Here is a 20,320-nt window from a genome sequence, read left to right as displayed (position 1 = left end):
AAAGCGTTATACCGGCTCGGAAAGTCCTTGCGGCTCGATGGTGAATCGTCCTTGAATCCGTATAGTTTAGTTGGTGACAATTTTCAAGCTGGTGAGTATCATTGGTCCACATTCTGTTTAGTCAACGTAAAGGGAGGACCACAATGGTTCTGATGGTTGATTTAACGGGGGTAATTTGACTTTGATCTCTNAATTTTCAAGCTGGTGAGTATCATTGGTCCACATTCTGTTTAGTCAACGTAACGGAAGGACCGCAATGGTTCTGATGGTTGATTTAACGGGGGTAATTTGACTTTGATCTCTGGTGCCTCCAAGTTGACGATTGTTAGCAATATCCTGGCTCCAGCGCCACCTTGCGCATCTTTTTTGTAATAGTATTAGCCCTATCGTTACAAATACATATATATCTCGAGTATGAGTCAAATCGGATCACAAATACGATTTTGAGTAATAACTCGACTCCAGCGCCACCTGGCGTTTTAAGTTGTGAACTTTAATTATACAGGGACCTATTCAAACACATAAAAAATGTCACTGAAATCGTTTCGGTCGTTTAGGANCTTGGCTCCAGCGCCACCTTGCGCATCTTCTTTGCAATAGTATTGGCCCTATCGTTACAAATACATATATATCTCGAGTATGAGTCAAATCGGATCACAAATACGATTTTGAGTAATAACTCGACTCCAGCGCCACCTGGCGTTTTAAGTTGTGAACTTTAATTATACAGGGACCTATTCAAACACATAAAAAATGTCACTGAAATCGTTTCGGTCGTTTAGGAGGAGTCCACCCACCAGAATAAGTCTTTTACTTATTCAACATAAAAAAAAATCAACAAAGACGGTGTCTGATATTTTGGTCCAAGTTATTTTTTTTTAACTTAAGATAGGCATTTCTATCATAGTCCATCATATTTTTCATAGCTTATAGATGCTTAATTACATGTGCACATGTATCCGTAGATATGTATGTATTGGTATCAGTAGGGTGGCCAGATCAATTAATCAATTTTTTATTGTACTGATTTTTGAGAACCCAAAATTAGTAAGCGAAATGTANCGAGTCCACCCACCAAAATAAGTCTTTTACTTACTCAACATGAAAAAAAATCAACAAAGACGGTGTCTGATATTTTGGTCCAAGTTATTTTTAACTTAAGATAAGCATTTCTATCATAGTCCATCATATTTTTCATAGCTTATAGATGCTTAATTACATGTGCACATGTATCCGTAGATATGTATGTATGTGCATAGGTAGAAGTAGGGTGGCCAGATACGCTGCTTTAATCAATTTTTTTATTGTACTGATTTTTGAGAACCCAAAATTAGTAAGCGAAATGTACTGATTATCCGTGTTTGCACCGATTTTGTACTGAAATTATTTCTTTTGCTAACATTTCGCAAAATAACTGCTTGAATTCAACACAACATAATAGCCCTGTTCCAGGTACTTCGCGATTTGCAGGTTTCGCATGATTTAGAGGAAAATCTGTTTTCGCCATTAATAAACCTTATGGAAGGTGGCGACCAACGACCTGCAAATGGTGTAGCACCTGAAATAGACTTAGTATTTCAAACTGAAGACGACTACTGCTGCTCTTGTGCTTCTTGTGCAATGTAAGTTCTAAAAATTTTGGAAAATGTGCAAACTACCGACTCTTGGTGTTCGGCTACCTGTAATTTGACTTGCATAAACACATTTAACACTATTCAATTTCATTCGTACTCGAAAATTCGTTTAGNTACTTGCATAAACACATCTAACACTATTCAATTTCATTCGTACTCGAAAATTCGTTTAGCGAAAATTCGGTGTTATACCTTTCAGTCAACATTTTAGCTTAGTTTCCAGCTCTTAAAAAAGCGGTCAAAAACCAATTGCCATTAGTTCGTGTGTGTGACCAAGAAATTTTGACATTTGACAGCCTGTTGCCTCACATGTAAGTACACACGAATATATTAGAATCGTTTTGTATTTTTTACGCTGTTCCCCAACGTCTGTTTTGCCATATGGATTTATCTAAGGATTTAATCCGATTAACATGTTCATTTGGGCCTTATCATTAGATGGGTGTGTACATACATATATAACACACATATCTGTCAAGGTGCTATCATTTTACGCTTCCAGTTCAACACTTAGCATTTTAATTAGATTCAGAAGCTTAACCGACACAGAGCGGTTAGGAAGTGTTAACTCGCGTGCAATTCCAGCCTTAAATTAGCGTGCATTAGCTTGTCGTCAATATGGTAACAAATGGGCGCTCTTCCAGCGTTACAAAATGTAAGTAAACTAATTGCTTTAATCACCGCACTCTATAAACGATATTATATTAATAAATTCCCGCTGTCTAAAGTGCTGCCGCCGACATTTGGCAGGCGACATTTGCAGTGCCTCTTGATGTTTTTGGGCTTCGCTGCAGCGTTCGCTATGCGCGTTAACCTCTCGGTAGCAATTGTGGCCATGATGGACAGCAAAGCGGCGAATCCGAATTTTCGAGTGAGTAGCGAAATGCTAATGCAAAAAAAAAAACTTAATCAAATTATCTGAGTTTAATTAAATAATATATATATACATTACTTCATTTGTACGAAAACATTCATTTGTAGGAGTATCACTGGACGGAGAAGACTAAGTCGCGCATACTCAGCAGCTTCTTCTGTGGCTATATTTGCACGCAAATACCTGGCGGCATACTGGCGCGTCGCTTCGGTGGCAAAGTGATGCTACTCAGCAGCATATCCATTAGCAGCGTAATGGCGCTACTCACACCAATCGGCGTGGACTTTGGTGGTTGGAAGTTGCTCTGTTTCATGCGTTTCCTGCAAGGCATTGGTCAAGGCGTGACTGTGCCTTCGATGCATACTTTGCTAGCCAAATGGTCGCCTGTGCAAGAACGTGGCTCATTGGCCACCTACAGTTATTCGGGCTCACAATTCGGTACTGTCATTATGTTGGCTACGAGTGGTCTGCTCGCTTCCTCATCATTGGGTTGGCCCAGTATTTTCTATATACCCGGTGGTTTGGGTCTTATATGGGTAGTGGCATGGATAGTTTGGGGTGCAAGTTCACCGAGCGAATGTACGAAAATTGGCGCAGCAGAACGGGCTCTCATAGAGTCATCTTTACGTGATAGCGTTAAACAGGACGATGATAAATCCACTTTGCCTGTACCTTGGAAGAAAATATTTCTATCGCGTCCATTCTTGGTGTTACTGGTGACACATTGCTCGTCGACTTGGTGCTTTTGGACGCTACTGACACAAATACCCACTTATATGAAAAGTGTCCTGGCCATGGATATCAAAAGCAATGCCCTACTATCGGCACTGCCTTACTTTGCTATGCTGGTTTTGGGTCTAGCATGCTGTCCCTTAAGCGATTACATAGAGAAGGGCAACCGCTTGAGTGTGACCACTAGTCGAAAACTCTTTAATTCAATTGGTCAGTGGGTACCAATGGTGACACTTATTTGGTTGGGTTACATGACACGCGACCAGGCTGACTTGGCCGTAGTTCTGTTGACATTTACTGTGGGCATTAGCACAACACTGCATCTGGGCTTTCAGGTTAATCATATCGATTTGGCGCCAAACTTTGCCGGCACGCTTGTAAGTCTTACCAATTGTGCTGCCAACGTGTCGAGCATCATAGCGCCGTTAGTGGTGGGCTACATTGTTACCGATACGGTAAGTTTCGCTAAATTAAATACGCTTGTTCGTTTTTTTTTGTATTCAATTTCGTTTATTCTCTTCGCTTTCTATCCATTTCTAGAGCAATCCCATCCAGTGGCGTAAAATATTTTTCATTGCGGGTGGTATAAACTTTTTTGGAAATTTACTCTTCATTTTATTCGGCAGCGCCAAAGTGCAACCGTGGAATGATGAGAAAGTGGGAAAGAATCATGAAATTAAGCCGCTTAAAGTAGAAATGACGAGTGATGTACCAATCACTAGGAGGGAGTCTCAGTTAGCTGTTTGATGGGCTTTAGCGAACTTACATAACCGATAGTTCTTAAGAAATATTTAAGTGTCTCTTAAATGTTTAAGAATGTGTCGTTTTATTTGTTTAAGTTGTTATTACAGACAAATGCGTTGTGATGCTACTATGTAAGAATTTTTAATATACATTTTATTATATAATCTTACTACGTACTAATAATAATCTTAATACGTACTAACATTTGTAGTAATTGATGCCAAATTTAATGAAATTAAATAAAAAACCGTTTACCAAAAAACTTTGGGCCACGTTAATCTATTTCTATAATTTTTTATTTTTTTTCGAAGAAGGGTGGTACCACAGAGGTGGTTCCATACCAATGTGGTTTAGATCCAAATCATTGAATCATGAAGAATTTAACGGTACTCTTAAATTTTTATATGAGAATTGAAGCCGGTTCTGTTTCCTACTTAAAAATTACTTGTTTCATTTATTTACTTTTTTCTTTTCTTGATCTGATTTTCTTTTATAATACTATTCTTTTAAATTAAATTAAATTTTGGGGAACTTTTTAAATTTTTTCTTTGTTAAATAAATTTTTTTCTTTCAGTTTAACTTTCTCTTAATTTTTATATTGTATTATTAAAAAAAAAAACAAAAATATATATTTTTTTAATTCATGTAACTTAATTTTTAGAATTATTTTTTATTTGTTTTTAATTTTCAAAAACTACTTTCATCCTTTTTGAATTATTATTTATTTATTAAGTTTGTAGATTTTATTATTTTAAGAGAAAAATATATTATTTTCATTTAATTTTTAAAAATCTTTTTTGTACATTTTTTCTTTTTCAATTTAACTTTCTTTTATTCATTTGTTTTCATTGTTTTGAAAAGAAATTTATATATCCGCATATTTTTTTTTTTAAATTTAATTTAAATTGACTGTGGTGAGTTGAAAGACAGTTGCCGGTATTGCCCTGTAAAGGCAGAAGCAAAATCTTAGAGAGAGGAAACAATTGACACATTTGTTCAGCACAAAATTTGTGTTTAAATGGCAGACCTACGAGTGTATTTCTGCCATGTCAAAGCTTCTCATAAAACCCATTTATATTTTAAATTTTTTTTAATTTCTTTAAGGTACAGATATATTGGCATGTAGCGTTCAGGAAGAATTCCCTATAAAAGTACATCGGTATTGTGTATATTTATTTCCATATGAATTTACGTGTCTCCCTATTAAACATTTAGCACAAATCATTGTGTGCTGCATATACGATGAACTTTTCTACTCAAACAAAACAGCGACGATATATTTTTTTTACCAATGCACCAGAAGAATCGAAAAAAATGTAGACATATATTTACCGAAATGCTGAGCAAACGATTACTCTCGAGTACTCTAGAGTATAAATTCAGATGTCTCAATATTTGATGGTACGAAGTAGTCAGTACTTGCAACTATCGGTATGGGCATCATCGTGCCAAATATTTTTAAGTGGTGGAGGGATGTACTCTGAGTCCAGGAACTTGCCTCTCTAAGACTTAAGGCTGCTATAACGGCTATCTCTCGAGCAAATACGTCAAGCAAATGCAGATTTGCTTTCAGGGCTTCATTAGGTGAGGGGCATAGAGCTCCGCTTATGCCAAACTCCGCACTTCTTCACACCCCTTATTGACTTATTGATGCTGGGCCGTGTGTTTAAGGTCCCACGGCCGTGAAGACCCGGTGAACAATCCTAGGCGAAAACACCATGATATACCGGTCGCTTCTTTACATGTGAAGAATGCCAAAAACACTTTTCTAATAGGTTCCATTAAGTTGACATTCCAGATTAGTCGAGAATTACTTAGGAGTACGTTTGAACTTCAGGCTTCAACCATCGAGTTTATAGGGTGTAAGCGCACAGTTTTTGTTCCAGATAACTAGTGACAACGAATTCGCATAGCGTTTGTGACAAATCATCGGCATATGCAACATCCGCATATCCTTCCGCCTCCAGCCATTGCAATATTTGGAGAGAGAACACTCGTTGCATAGTGTCCTTCCTCTCAGATCTGCGAGTCACCACTCGACTGCTGAGCAATTTCTAGATAAGCCCAATGACAACTTTATGCACTCGCAGGTCCATCAGGGCGGAGGTAATCGCATACGGGATGGCACTGCTAAAAGCGCTTGCTAAGTCAAATTCCTTTATTTCCAGCGGTCTTTAAATTTTCCAAACTAATAGCTGTAGGCGAGCTACACAGTAGAGCTGGATTAATTGAACATCTTACCCCATATATGTACGTCTCAAGACATCTTTACAGAGGCTTAGTAGGGAAGAGGAAAGGCTTATAGGCCGGCTGGTTTAACATGAAAAGCTCTACCTCCTCTCGGTACCTTGTACGACCTTACATAGAAAAAAAGTTCACCGCATCACACTAAGTCTCCTCGAGATAAGAATATCAATATATCATGCTTTAAGATCCAATTATAAATCCCAAAGATATGAAGGCAAAAATAAATAATATTTCGAAATTGCTTTGCAAAATTACTTTAGATTAGAGCTCAGAAACCTCCACTTTTAAACATTTTCCATATTTTTTGCTTTAATCTTGCTCAAGCCATTAGTTTAAAAACCATAATTATTAAAAACCAAAATTACGTAAGAACTGAATGAGAAAAGAAACCATTTAGCCTGCGTTGTTTAGAATTTAAGGTTATCATAGACATTTTAAACACAATTTGGTAAATTATTCGAACAAATCTGTTACACAGTGTTCTTTCCTATCAAACTCCACTCATTACTATATCTCCCGATATCCATCAAGATTCAGTGAGTTAGATTCTAAAAATATTTTACACCTGCAAAACTCTTCTTATAAGATCAAAAAATTTCCATAAACTGATTGTGATAATACTTATACGGTGCAAGCATATCAGTTGTTATTTGAATAGGCTTAAGTAAGAAGTTCCAAAGAATCGTCAACTAAACTGAACCAAGCAGTCCTTCGATAATGTTTACCTCTCGACGGAATTCTTTGTTTTTTTTTTATATTTTGCTTTGGAATACATATGTATATGGCTTGTGTACCTTTATTTAAATATTTATATGTATTTTGTTATATATTATAGTTAAGTTTTATCTTATGAAATAATCTTTTTGCAAATGTGTGGTTTTTTATATTGCAGCCAAAATGCGGTTGATGAGCTATCAAATCCTCACTAAGGTATCTTAAATTTTTCATTTAGAAGCTTAGCACCTACAGAGCTGTTAAGAAGTGCATTTCCTCCTAATAAAACACATAGTTGAGACATAGTTTCCTATAATTAACTTTAATTGACTTTGATCAAAATGGTGTTAAATGATAATTCCTCAAGCGTGCCAAAATGTAAGTTCTCTAAAGCAATGATATTACTAGATAGCGTTATTTAGATTACTCATGTACATACATACATATATGTGTATACGTGTATACTTACATATGTGCATCAAAATAAGAATAATGTTACTCATACGCCGTGTTATCTGTGTATGAAGTTCGCAGTGGCCTGTAACTTCATTAAATACTTGAAAATGTTTGTGCTTATGATATGATGTAAATATCTATTTAAATAAAAAACAACACTGAATGGATTTCTTTTACGTAAAGATTAGAAAACTCATCTGTCATACTATTAGAATTATTATCTATCGCAGTTACGTAACCCTTATGAAACTGATAACAAAAGAGAGAGCGGTCCGGTGTGTCGTCATAAACCGTAGAATTAAAGATTATAAATATTGGATGCAGACAAATTATCAAACTGAGAGAGAGTGTTGCGCTCGATTTAACATACAAAATTTCTATTCTTAATTCCTTGATTAATGTGGAGCTAATTGAATGAATATGTGCATGCCACACTGCTGGATATGTTTAATTTTGATTGCGAGTTTTGATTAGTAAACAAGTAATTTTTAAGCAAAAGACAAAACCGACTTCAATTCTCATATAAAAATTTAGGAGTACCGTTATTTATTCACGTTCCAATGATCGTATCTAAACCAGATGGGACCACCTCTGAGACACTACCTTTCCGATACAAAATCGGAAATTATCGAAATCAGTTGATGTGGTCCAAAGTTATGCGGTAACATACATAAAACAAAAAAACAAAAACTAAAATATTCCGACGAACTGATAAACTCCTCCTTTTCTTGAAGTCGGTTAAGAAGAATTGGCCCATAAATAGATTAGATATATGATTTTTTTTCGCGGTAAACTTTCCGCTGGAAACACCCGTATACAATAATAATAATAGATACACAGATTGGCGCTTCCACAATATGTTTGTGTTTGGCCGAGCTTCCGCTCTGGTTTGTGGCGTGCGCCTGGATGTTGTCACACAAAGGAGAGGAGCCTACACCGAACACTCAGAGGTTTGCCATTGCATGGCGATCGACCACAGCCAACTTTTTTATGTTGTCCGCAAACTAGGCTCAAAATTGCCTCTTTTTCAAAGCGTGAATATGTTAAACTGGCGCCCCTGGATTTAAGGCCCATGATGCCAATATCAACTGTGTACGTCATTAGCATCGTTCTTTTTCGAAAGTGAATCACGTTTTCTACATCCGCGTGGGATTCTCTTTTTTTGTGTTATCAAAATTGCTTTTAAATCGACAAAAAGGTGGTGTTTACCGATTTACTTATGTAGAGTCTTCTATAGCTTTTGACGTGTTTTGAAAATGGTCTGCATGGATGACTGCACCTGAAGGTCTGAAGCCACTCTGACATGGTCCAATCGGTTGGTGCATGAAGGGCTTGCTACTTGCACACCGTATCGGCGTTAAAACCTTATAAGGAATTTTATGAAAACTTATTCCGCGATAATTGTCCTTTAAAAAGCGGCAGGGCAATTTTTCATAATATTTTTATATTTATTTAAAAAAATTTTAATACGTATTTTATTTATCTCTGAATTTTTACAAATACATTTGTCCAATCATAATATTTTTTTAGTAATGATTATTTCCATTATTTTCTGCAGTGAAAGTGCCCACATTCGGCCGGCGCCATTTTCAATGTTTTATGATTTGCATTGGCTTTGCTGCCGCATTTGCGATGCGCGTCAATCTCTCTGTAGCAGTTGTAGCTATGATGGATAATAAAGCAGCGAATCCAGACTTCCCAGTAAGCTTTATGCTAACAACCACAAATTTTAATACTTATGCTTCATTTGTTCATTTAATACTACATATTCTCATTTACTGCGCAGGAATACCACTGGTCGGAAAAGATAAAGTCGCGCGTTCTCAGCAGCTTCTTTTGTGGCTATATATTCACACAAGTGCCCGGCGGCATACTGGCGCGTCGTTTCGGCGGTAAGATCTTGCTTTTGTCCAGCTTATTTATTACCAGCGTTATGGCTCTGCTGACGCCACTGGGTGCCAGTATTGGTGGCTGGAAGTTAATTTGCTTCCTACGTTTCCTACAAGGTTTGGGTCAAGGCGTTACGATGCCCGCAATACATACACTCGTCGCTAAATGGTCGCCCGTGGAGGAACGTAGCTCTCTAGCTGCTTACAGTTATTCAGGCGCTCAACTGGGCACTGTAATTATACTCGCAGCGAGTGGTGTGCTAGCTTCCTCGAGCATGGGTTGGCCTAGCCTTTTCTATATACCTGGCGGTGTGGGTCTGCTTTGGTCGGTGACGTGGATTTTTTGGGGTGCAAATTCTCCAAGTGAATGCCGGAAAGTGAGTGCGGCTGAAAGAGCACTTATTGAAGCGTCTCTGAAGAGCAATGCGAAGCAAGAAGAAAGCAAAGGTGCATTGCCTGTGCCATGGCGGCAAATATTAACCTCGCGTCCATTTTTCGTGGTCTTGGTGTCACATTGCGCTAATTCGTGGGTTTTTTGGACGCTACTAACTCAAATTCCTTCATACATGAAAAGTGTGCTAGGCATGGATATAAAGAGTAAAGAGCGAAATACACAACACAAGCGGCTTGACAAACCAAGCGAAATTTCCCTTTGCTTCAAGCCATTTGTGCTGTCTATGGGGTGTTTGAAGGTTTGACAAACCGCTTGAGAGAAATTTGAGCAAAAATCAAATTTTTTTGATTTCCTGGCCGCCATGTTGACGTTTGATCAAACCGCTTGCGATGTGGATGGTAAAATCGCCTCAATTGCAACTAAAATTTCACCAAGTGAAGACGTAAGGGAGAATAATGGTAGAAAACTAAAATGTTTTACATTGTTAACCAAAAGAAAACTAAAATTCTGTGCTTGAACGACTCATGTTTGCATGGTCTATGGCAAAATGGGAAAAGTATGTTTGACAAGCCGCTTGTGTGGTGTATTTCGCTCTTAATGCGCTACTCTCGGCGCTGCCCTACTTGACAATGTTTCTTTTGGGCTTGGCGTTGTGTCCAATCGCAAACTTATTGGAGAAGAATAATCACATCAGCGCAACTGCGAGTCGGAAACTATTCAACACCATCGGCCTATGGATACCGGTGGTGACGCTTATTTGGTTGGGTTATATGACACGCGATCAGGTTGATTTGGCGGTTACATTACTGACATTGACTGTGGGTATTAGCGCTGCAACGCATTTGGGTTTCCAAGTGAATCATATTGACTTGACGCCCAACTTTGCCGGTACACTAGTTGGCATAACCAACGCGAGTTCTCAAGTGATGAGCGCCATTGCACCATTAGTGGTGGGCTACGTTGTTACAGATGCGGTTCGTAATTAACATTCGATTTCTGAGATTCAGTTGTTTATTTAAAAACTCTATTCTACAGAGAAATCCTGATCAGTGGCGTATTATATTTTTCATAGCGGCATCTATTAGTTTCTTTGGAAATCTACTGTTCGTATTTTTTGGAACGGCTAAGGTGCAACCATGGAATGATGAAGAAGCAGTGAAATCTCATGAGTTAAAGCCACTCAAGGAAAAGAACATTGAGCTATCTAAAGCAAATACGGAAGCGTAGTTAAGAAAAGATTTACAATAAAAAACTCTAAAATATATAAAAACTTGAAATTTGAAGCCACATTTAAGATCAGAGAGCAAGTATACATTAAGTAATGTTATAAAAATAAGCTTTTTTACTGACTTACGGCTTATCTTTTACATTTCCGTATAACTCCATGAATTTGCGCAGCTTTCGATACTTTAAGCACGTATGTCCGTTATCCGATTTTTTTAATTTCTTTACCTCAAGAAACAAGCCTATCCGAAGCTTATGCTTCGCAGCTAAAAAAAAAAATTTCATCAAATATGCCACTCACTAATGTGTATGAATGAACATAAAAGGTTTGCATAAAAATGCTTAACATTTTTTTGGAGGTATTTTAAAATCGGTCTAGCTCACATAAGTATTATTTTTGTGATTTATTTCGGCGAAATTCTTAAAATATCATGAGTTTTTTAATTCACGTGGAAACTAACTTTTTTTTTTATTCACCCTAATGTACATCTATTCAATCAAACAGGCGTATTCTGCGCTGGTGGCAAGCATTACACTGCCAAAAAATATTAAGAGGTAGCTCAAAGCGCCCAAAAGTTGTCCATGTATTTTATATGGAGAAAAAACAACTTGTCGTAGAAATGGTATGGAATTCTTGAAAACATGATAAAAACATAACAAGGTAAAACCATTGAGGCAGTCTGACGTTTGCCAACAATATAATTTTAAAATCAAAACTCAAACTCACACACACATTCTCATTTTCAATCTCAAACAACAACAATTGTGAACAATTTAATTTTTTTATTTTCAATTTTATATGATTTTAAAATGTTGGCAAACGTCAGAAAAAAATCATGGCCGACGAATTGAGAGAATGAATTTACCTTGCAATGTTTTTATCATGCTTGAAAATCAATATTTTTCGATCGGAAGACTTTTTTCTCTTCAACAGATTCCCAATAATAAAACCCAATTATTTTTAAATAATTTTTTTCTTAGTAACTATATTTTATAGGACCGCCAAGACCCCTAGAAAATGCCAGAAAATGGTTAAATAAATAATTGATTATTGTTATTGGAAGTCTCCTGAAGAGGACCAGAGTTTTCCGATCGAAAAATATTGATTTTCAAGAATTCCAAACCATTTCCACGAAATGTTGTTTTTTTTGTTCTCAAAAAAATACATGGAAAGCTCTGGGCGCTTTGAGCGACTACTAAATATTTTTTGATTTCAAATAAAAAAATAGGGGTATATTTTTTTCTATATAGAACAATCCTAGGGGGTGAGAGCATTAAAATTCCGACTTTACTTATTTTGCAGCATCCTAATGATCACCCTACAGCAAATCTTTGACAGCAACTATTTGTGACGTGTTACTTTCTTTTTTTTTCATTATATTTTTTCATTTAGTCATGGAGCGATATTCGGTTGAGCAACGCGTAAAAGTGATCCAAGCGTTTTACGAAAATGATCGTCCTGCAAAAAAAACACATCACGTATTTCCATATTTCAAACGATGGTTGGGTATGGCTGCTGGGTATGTATATATGTATGTATGTTGTGTATTTGTTTGTTTGATACCGAAATGAATCTGTAACTCAAAAATTGTCACTTGTTTTAGGCTTTGACTGTTATAGCAAAATCCATATAAATGTGCGCCTGAAAATAGGCAGCGATTCTTATGTGTACCTCTTTTTCTTCTACTGATTACTGATGCCTACATAGAATTGGTATTAAACTGACGTAGGTTGATAAATTTTTATGTACATATGTATGTATGTATTTACCCACATGTAAAAATGTTTGGAATTGAATTAGGTTCTCGTGGTGCTATGGAAATTGCTAAAAATAATAGACTTGGGGGAATTGTATAGCACACCATGTGAATATGTTTACATACCCCAGTCGGCAAATTGAGGAGCGTTTCTAAACGCCTTCAGGAAGGAATTTTTTCAATAAGGCCTCTATTATGAGTTGCATTCGATCTTCGATTGTGGTCGAAAGTGCTGATCGAACGAATTTTCATTTGGTATTGCCGCCCTCGTTCGATGAAGAATAGCGCTATTGTGAATTTCGCTCGTTTAGATTGTTCACAATAGTATATTTTTCACTGCTGATAAGCTTTGTTTACAAATCGAGCAAACTAAAAAGTGTGCTTATACATACATATGTAAATTTGTGCAAATTAAAATGAAATAAAAAAGAAAGCGAGTCAGGTAACTGAAGTGAGAAATCGTCAGTTTGGTTCTCAAAAATCGTTATTTGCATGTAAAAATCGTCAACATATAAAAAATTGAAATAAACAGAACCAGGGAACTCTTTTGTTTTTTTTTCTGATTGATATACTTAAAAAATAAAAAGCTAAACGTTTTTTACGAATTTTGTATATACAGTGGGAAGCGAAAATTAGTACATGGTGATTTTTATTGAATATTTGCAAGATTTTTAAAACTAAAATGTGTTTGTTATCTTTTTTATAAAAATATGGCCGTACTTTAACCAAAGCCATATAAATCTAACTTTCAAATTTTATACAGAGCTTAGGAAAATTCAATAAATTTTCATTAAAATATAGAACTTTTTAGTTTGAATTTTTATAGAATTGTTGGGTTTTATAGATTGTTAAATTTTAGTGTAATAAAGTGCAAGTTTTAAGCGGCTGAAAATACGCAATGATTTTTAATATTTTTTGCTTTTGTGGATTTTTTCATATAACATGTGCAATTTAGAAAAACTAGCATTGATTTATTAATTTTCTGTGCCAAGGTTAAAACTTTTAATGAAAATTTGATGAATTTTTAAAAGCTCTCAATAAACCAAACTCGACAAGGGATGACGGAAATTCGTTCCAAAATAAATCTCTATAAAGCTTTATTGAAAGTTTGATTTATGTATATGAGTTTTGTTAAAGCACGAAACATATATTTAAGAAAAATTACGATGTACATATTTTTGCTGGGTTTGGGACCCGCCACGTAAAAACCCCTCCAGTGAAGAAGCGAAGCAATGCAATTGATGAGACCTCCCTTTATGATGACGACCACGGCAAACGTTTAAAGGACTACGATTTGAGGGCAGACACCTGGAATGTACGGACCCTTAATGGGGAAGGTGCCTCTGCCCGGCAGGTTGATGTCCTCGTAAGAAATGCGTTGGACGGGGCAAGGTAAACAATACTTTGGGCCTTGCGACGTATACTACAGCTCAGGAGCGCAAATTCGGTGTTGGATTTGTGGTGGGAGAGAGACTCCGTCGCCGAGTACTGTCGTTCACCCCGGTGTACAAGCGTCTAGCCATAATCCGCATCAAAGCGAGATACTTCAACATCTCGCTCATATGCATTCGCTACTCGACTCACACACCTGCTCTCAGAGAGCACTCTTACTACAAACCGACATACGGCAAAAGTGGAACGAAGAGCTTGAAATGCTGGCCGACAGGAGGAATGCCCGAAAATTTTACCAGAGAGTTAGGCGACTTACGGAAGGTTTCACGGCCAGGGCATACTCCTGTAAAAACAACCATGCCGATCTAGTGACCGATGTTCAGAACGTACTTTAATTATGGAGGGAACACTTGTACACCCTACTGAATGGTAGCAGCTTAGAGTATTCAAGAGAAATATTTTGCGGAAGATTTACGGGCCTTTACGCGTTGGCGGCGGCGAGAACCGCAGACGATGGAACGATGAGCTGAACGAGCTTTATAAATGGATATAGTGCAGCGAAATAAAATACAGCGGCTCCATAGGCTTGGGCATGTCGTTCGAATGGACACCGACGCTCCATAACTATCCGTAAATGTTTGCAAATAATTTTCTGTGTCTATAAATTTTAACTACACAATAAACATTAATCAATTTGAATAATTCGATGCGAATAATTCGATGTGATAAATTTCGATGACTATAAACTTCGATAATTTGATAAATTTCGTTAGCTTGATAATTTTCGATAACAAAATTTCTTATAACTCAATTTATTTCGATTCTTTTCGAAAAATTTCAATAAATATTCTTACCCTTCCAGTTACCCTAATTCTTATGTATTTCTCATTGTTTTCATCTTCGGCCTTACATTTAATTTTGCCTTCACTCTATTGTCTTAATCATTATCATTAATTTCTTCATCGGCACATTCATCTACGGAAAAATATCTTTGCAATAGTGTGCTTTGTTTTAAAATCGGTTCGATAGAATCGCCAAACGAACGAACCACCTAATAAATTTACTAAATTGCTAACTCTGATAACACAGGCAAAACTGTGCCACTTTTATTTCTTACTAATAGTTTCAGAGAACGATCGACGCACGTGATATTCATGTGATCTATTTATAAATGAAAAATTTCCAAATCTCCAGCAAGCACCACAAATAAACTTGTGTATACTTAGCAACAGAAACAAAAGCGCGGAATATGTACATACATACAAACATATCGCACACCATCTTCAAAAGGGAGACAACTCTTAAAAACATTAGGTCGATTGTTTTACATAAATCAAATCGTAGAATTTACCTCCCATTACTGAAAATAGATTTTTTCCTCATGTTTATAGTCTCTAACCTTAAAACTGCCGTTATACCTGTTTTTATATTAATTGCGCTGGATCTGTACCATCCACACGCAGTTCTATATTCGGGTCTGATTTTTGAGTTAAGCCTCTTTTGAAGATGGTGTGCGATATGTACATATGTAGATTAGGGTGGCCCTTAAATGTATTAAGTACATTATTACATCAGATTTCCTAAACGTCAACTCCCACCCACAACGATGCTAATATAGTCAAAGATATCACACAAAAATTTTGGTCCCGATCGGAGACGGTTTAGGCGTGTCGCACAGGGGTCAAAGTTCAGATTCCTCTATGGAGACTCAAAAAATTAAAATTAATATTTTTTTCAGCTAATACCCAAAATCGATACTACTAACGTCGAAGATGTCACATATAAATTTTGGTCCCGATTTGAATAGGGTAAGGCGTATCGCACAGGGGTCAAAGTTCAGATTCCTCTATGGAGACTCAAAAAATTTAAATTATAAATTTTTTTTTTCTTCTAATATCCAAAATCGATGCTACTAATGTCAAAGATATCACATATAAATTTTGGACCCATTGGAGTTGATTAAGGCGTGTCTCACAGGGGTCAAAGTTCAGATTCCTCTATGGAGACTCAAAAAATTTAAATTATAAATTTTTTTTTTCTTCTAATATCCAAAATCGATGCTACTAATGTCAAAGATATCACATATAAATTTTGGACCCATTGGAGTTGATTAAGGCGTGTCTCACAGGGGTCAAAGTTCACATTCCTGTATGGAGGCTAAAAAAAATTTAAAATTAAAAAAACAAAATTAATTATATATATTATAGAGTGTAATTTCTGTACGACGAGAGAGGACTTTACTTCTCAATTGCCTACTCAGTCCGATGTAGCACTTCATAAAAAATATAACCAAAATTTATACGTGATATCTGCGCCTACAGCAGTATCGATTTTGGGTATTAGATGAAAACAAAAATTAATTTAAATTTTTTGAGTCTCCATAGGGGAATCTGAACTTTGACCACTGTGCGACACGCCTTAACTGTCTCCAATCGGTACTAAAATTTATATGTGATATCTTTGATCGTTGTATTAGCGACTGAGGGAGTGAGACTTAAAATTTCATTTTTAAGGGCCACCCTAATGTAGATGCATGCTAATTTGAATACGTGTTTAAATTTATAAGATTCACAGCAAGCAAATATTTACTACTCGACATACAATATTAGTCGATCAAGTAGACAGTCTGAGAGCTAGTCGAATAACTCACGCGATGTTCGACTGTGCTAGCAGACGAAAGCTTTTGGTATGCAGTGTGCCTCTGTCGCGTGCAATCCAAAAAAGCGTGTGGCAACTACACACTACTACTTACTTGCTGGCGGGGAGGGTGGCTGAGTGACGGCAAAATTAACCAAATCGAGTCAAATTTTCTAATGTTCATAAAAAAAAAAAATAAAATTGAATTCATTGCGAATGTCAGATGCATGGTTTTTTATGTGATCTGTTTTCGTTGGTTTTATGGAAATAACGACTTTGTCACGTTCGTCTGCAATATATTAACAAAAAGTCCAAATTTCATTCAAACTTGTGCCTCAATTACTTTGTTGGCATTATTTCATTTCGCATACTTTGCGTTGAAGAGTACATCCATTCATATGTGCATATTAAAAGGCGAATACGTGAAGAAATCTACGATAATCGAGTAAAATTTTTTTGATATTCATTTTACTATTATCATAATTTTTTGTCAATACGCGACATTATGGTCGCTTTACTTAGCACATTAAAATATACACGAGTACAGTATACGACTAAGTAATTCGAATTATTCGTCACTTAAGTTTATTTGGCACCAACTTTCTTAAATATTTATTTGTTAATTAAATATCGTATCTACTTTAATTTATAAAATTGAATTTATAACGTCATATTTGTTTAACCCTTCTGTTTTGTTTCGAATCTACCCCTTGCTACAGTTTTTGGGGTAATTTTGTCACTACAACTAGTATAAACTAATAAGTTTTAAGGTGGAAACACATTGTATTCATTTAAGGTCAATAACTCTTTCCTTAATTAATGCATTTCGTATACACTTCAATATATTTCTTTTTGTGTGAAAAGTTTCTTTTTGCATTATTTACCGAAAAAGAAGACACCTATGTATCACGATATTTAAAAATTAAAAAAAAAAAAAATTCCGAAATTTTTAACTCATTAGAATATCCTTTTCAATTTTTTGCAGTTAATAAACTATTTGTCGGCGAAAATCAGTTAAGTAATCGAAATGTGCAGCAGAATGTGTAAACAAATATGAAATTTAATAAATAAATTAAATAAATAAAAAAGTAAAAAAAAATTTTGTTTTTCCTATTGATATTTTACGTTCCATAGAAATAAAGTTTGGCTCAAAGAAAATATAAATATAATAGTGGCCTTTAGTTCCTTCCTAATCAACTTAAAGTTAATTTATAGTTAGATGCATTTCCCGCAGGGTATTTACAAACATACATACAAGTCTACGTATACATACATACATACCTATATAATTGCTGTAAATGTAAACAAATTGCGCGAAATTTTTGTTGAGTACTTTTTTGTTTATTCTTTCATTGACATTATTCGATTCTCAATTGCTCAAATTGATCCATATTTAATATAAAATAAGAGTGTGGACGCGGTAGCTACCAAATTTCTGTGGAAGTTGCTACAATTGTGTGGGTATTGCGGCACATTATCGCAAAAAAAAGTTTCTAAACAAAAAAAAAAGAAATACAATGACATTAACCCCGGTGCACTTATGCACAAGGATATATGTATTAAATTTGTTTTTTTTTGTGACGCACTTACATATGTATATACTATATGCGTACCTCATACTTTAAGAATAATAAATAATGCCGAATTTCCACTAGGCATTGAATTTACCAAAAATGTATGCCATTTAAAAACTGCCACGTGGAAACGAACATCATCACTATTTTTATAAACGCAATGGCACTGAAATTTTTTAATGCTGAACATTGACATTAAAAATATTGTAATTTAATGGCTAGAGGAATTTCAGTCTAATAAAGGGTCATTCATACAAAATTTACACCTACATTTTTTTGGTGTAAAATATTTTTATTTTATACTCTCCCTTTTTATTCCATCGTGATATTAATTTTTTTATTTTCTTGGTGTGAAAAATTTTTTTACACTATCATTTTTTATTCTATCGTAATAATACATTTTTTTGGTGTGAAATACTTTTTACTCTCTTATTTTTTATTCCGTCATGATATTCGGAAATCTGGAAAAAATACCGAATGGTCCCTTATTCGAACTCCATCAGACATAACTTCAAAATGATATGAAATTTCGATCTTCCTTTTATTTGTCCTCAATTCGAAAAAGTATTTGTGAAAAGCAGGATATTTCAATAGAATCATGTTTAAAGAAAACAATCTGGCGATTGCGTCTGCATTACTCCTGCATCACCTGTCAACTAGTTTCAGGTTAGCTTTTTGCAGCTAACTACAAGTTATATATTTTATAGAAATCCCACAAAATAAGTGGTTTATTTTTTATCAATTGATAATTTTTTTTCTGCAGGGTAGATTTTCTTTACGCTTATAATTCTTGCGGCTCCATTTCTAATTAAAATTATTCAATTTATGTATGTATGTATACTCGATTTTAACTAATTGATTTGTTGTTAAAACAGAGCGCAGAAATTTTTCATTCGCCTCGCCTAGAGAGCAAACACACAAGTACATGAACAACGATGAAATTCGCACTATTTTTTATTAGGGGGCCAAATGGAGGCTCGCACGCACATCAAGTAAACAAAAATACTAACCTCCACATGCTCACATTAACAGTTGAATTCGCTGGTAATTGTGCGCGTGTAATTGTTATAGCTGGGAGAGACAGGTTTGTACTAGGGATGTTGCGAATGTAGAATGTCAAGTATTTTTAAAAAACAATTAGGTAAATAAATTAAGTTACTTAGGTAAATAAAAAATAGAAAATTTAGTAACTTTTAATAATAAGTATTTATTTTATTTAGTTCTTGAAGTCAAAAATTTAAATATTATATTTAATACAAAGTAATGAGAATTGCATCGTGGCTGAAAATGTCGAATGTATCCTCCTGACTTTCGTCTTCACTTGAAGAATCTAGCAAAACTGGCGAGTTCGTTGTTTAAAAACCGCTTACAAGCCAAACCAGATGTTTCTGATTTTCTAAAGCTTTTTAAAAAGAATTCTTCATTCTCATTCCTTTGGCAAAAGCTCCGGTTATTGCGGTTGCGAATATTCGCAATAACCCTGGTTTGTACATGGATATGTAAGTACATATACTCGTTTATATGGGTCATTATTTAGCAAATCGTACGGATTAAAGAAATCACTTTTTTATACAGGTATATGGAGCTTTCAACATAAAAAGTTTTGCTTGAGGAATATTTCTAACTTTATTTTTAACTCATTTTTGTTTACTGGTGATTGTCGGACCCGAGCTCAGCAAAAAAAGTTCCCTTTTAGATTTTGCTCTGCCAAATTTTCTCTAATTAAAACAAAGAAGGGAGGGTGTCTCAATCCTCTATTTATTCCATTTATTTACATACTCATTTTTTCATCTTTTCAATTGCTGTCACCCATCTTTACTTATATTGGGACTTGAAATAAATAAATTTGTTTCAGATTCTATTCTCCCATTTTATTTTAAAACTTATGTCCATGATAAAAACATAGCAAGGTAGAACCGTTCTCTCAATTTGTCGGCCATGATTTTTTTTTGAAGTTTGCCAATATTTTAAAATCATANTCTCCCATTTTATTTTAAAACTTATGTCCATGATAAAAACATAGCAAGGTAGAACCGTTCTCTCAATTTGTCG

At 35.3% G+C, this 20,320-nt stretch overlaps 2 protein-coding genes across 2 annotated transcripts; both read left to right on the top strand.

Annotated features, from left to right (window-relative positions):
• The first annotated feature begins 2,252 nt into the window (after positions 1-2,252).
• LOC108367736 (putative inorganic phosphate cotransporter) lies at positions 2,253-3,987 on the top strand. The gene is made up of 4 exons (XM_017622422.1): positions 2,253-2,289; positions 2,363-2,505; positions 2,616-3,695; positions 3,781-3,987. Exons 1-4 carry the CDS (start codon positions 2,253-2,255, stop codon positions 3,985-3,987), a joined length of 1,467 nt encoding a protein of 488 aa, XP_017477911.1.
• A 3,299-nt stretch (positions 3,988-7,286) lies between these two features.
• On the top strand, positions 7,287-10,911 carry LOC108367735 (putative inorganic phosphate cotransporter). Its single transcript, XM_017622421.1, has 5 exons — positions 7,287-7,323; positions 8,960-9,102; positions 9,188-9,885; positions 10,277-10,658; positions 10,720-10,911. Exons 1-5 carry the CDS (start codon positions 7,287-7,289, stop codon positions 10,909-10,911), a joined length of 1,452 nt encoding a protein of 483 aa, XP_017477910.1.
• The last annotated feature ends 9,409 nt before the right edge of the window (positions 10,912-20,320 follow it).

This window comes from Rhagoletis zephyria, unplaced genomic scaffold (assembly GCF_001687245.7).
Source record: "Rhagoletis zephyria isolate East Lansing unplaced genomic scaffold, Rhagoletis_zephyria_1.1 Rzeph_scaffold_02798, whole genome shotgun sequence".
NCBI classification, from domain to species: Eukaryota; Metazoa; Arthropoda; class Insecta; order Diptera; family Tephritidae; genus Rhagoletis; species Rhagoletis zephyria.
The sequence above is the reverse complement of the archived record's forward strand: the minus strand, read 5'-3'. Positions and strand labels throughout refer to the sequence as shown.

Excerpts from the sequence above, each read along its gene's own strand:
- LOC108367736 (XM_017622422.1), top strand. The coding sequence starts at position 2,253 with ATGGTAACAAATGGGCGCTCTTCCAGCGTTACAAAAT. Across the intron at positions 2,290-2,362 it reads CTCTTCCAGCGTTACAAAAT|TGCTGCCGCCGACATTTGGC; the intron begins GTAAGTAAACTA and ends CGCTGTCTAAAG. Across the intron at positions 3,696-3,780 it reads GCTACATTGTTACCGATACG|AGCAATCCCATCCAGTGGCG; the intron begins GTAAGTTTCGCT and ends ATCCATTTCTAG.
- LOC108367735 (XM_017622421.1), top strand. The coding sequence starts at position 7,287 with ATGGTGTTAAATGATAATTCCTCAAGCGTGCCAAAAT. Across the intron at positions 9,103-9,187 it reads CAGCGAATCCAGACTTCCCA|GAATACCACTGGTCGGAAAA; the intron begins GTAAGCTTTATG and ends TTTACTGCGCAG. Across the intron at positions 9,886-10,276 it reads GTGCTAGGCATGGATATAAA|TCTTAATGCGCTACTCTCGG; the intron begins GAGTAAAGAGCG and ends GGTGTATTTCGC.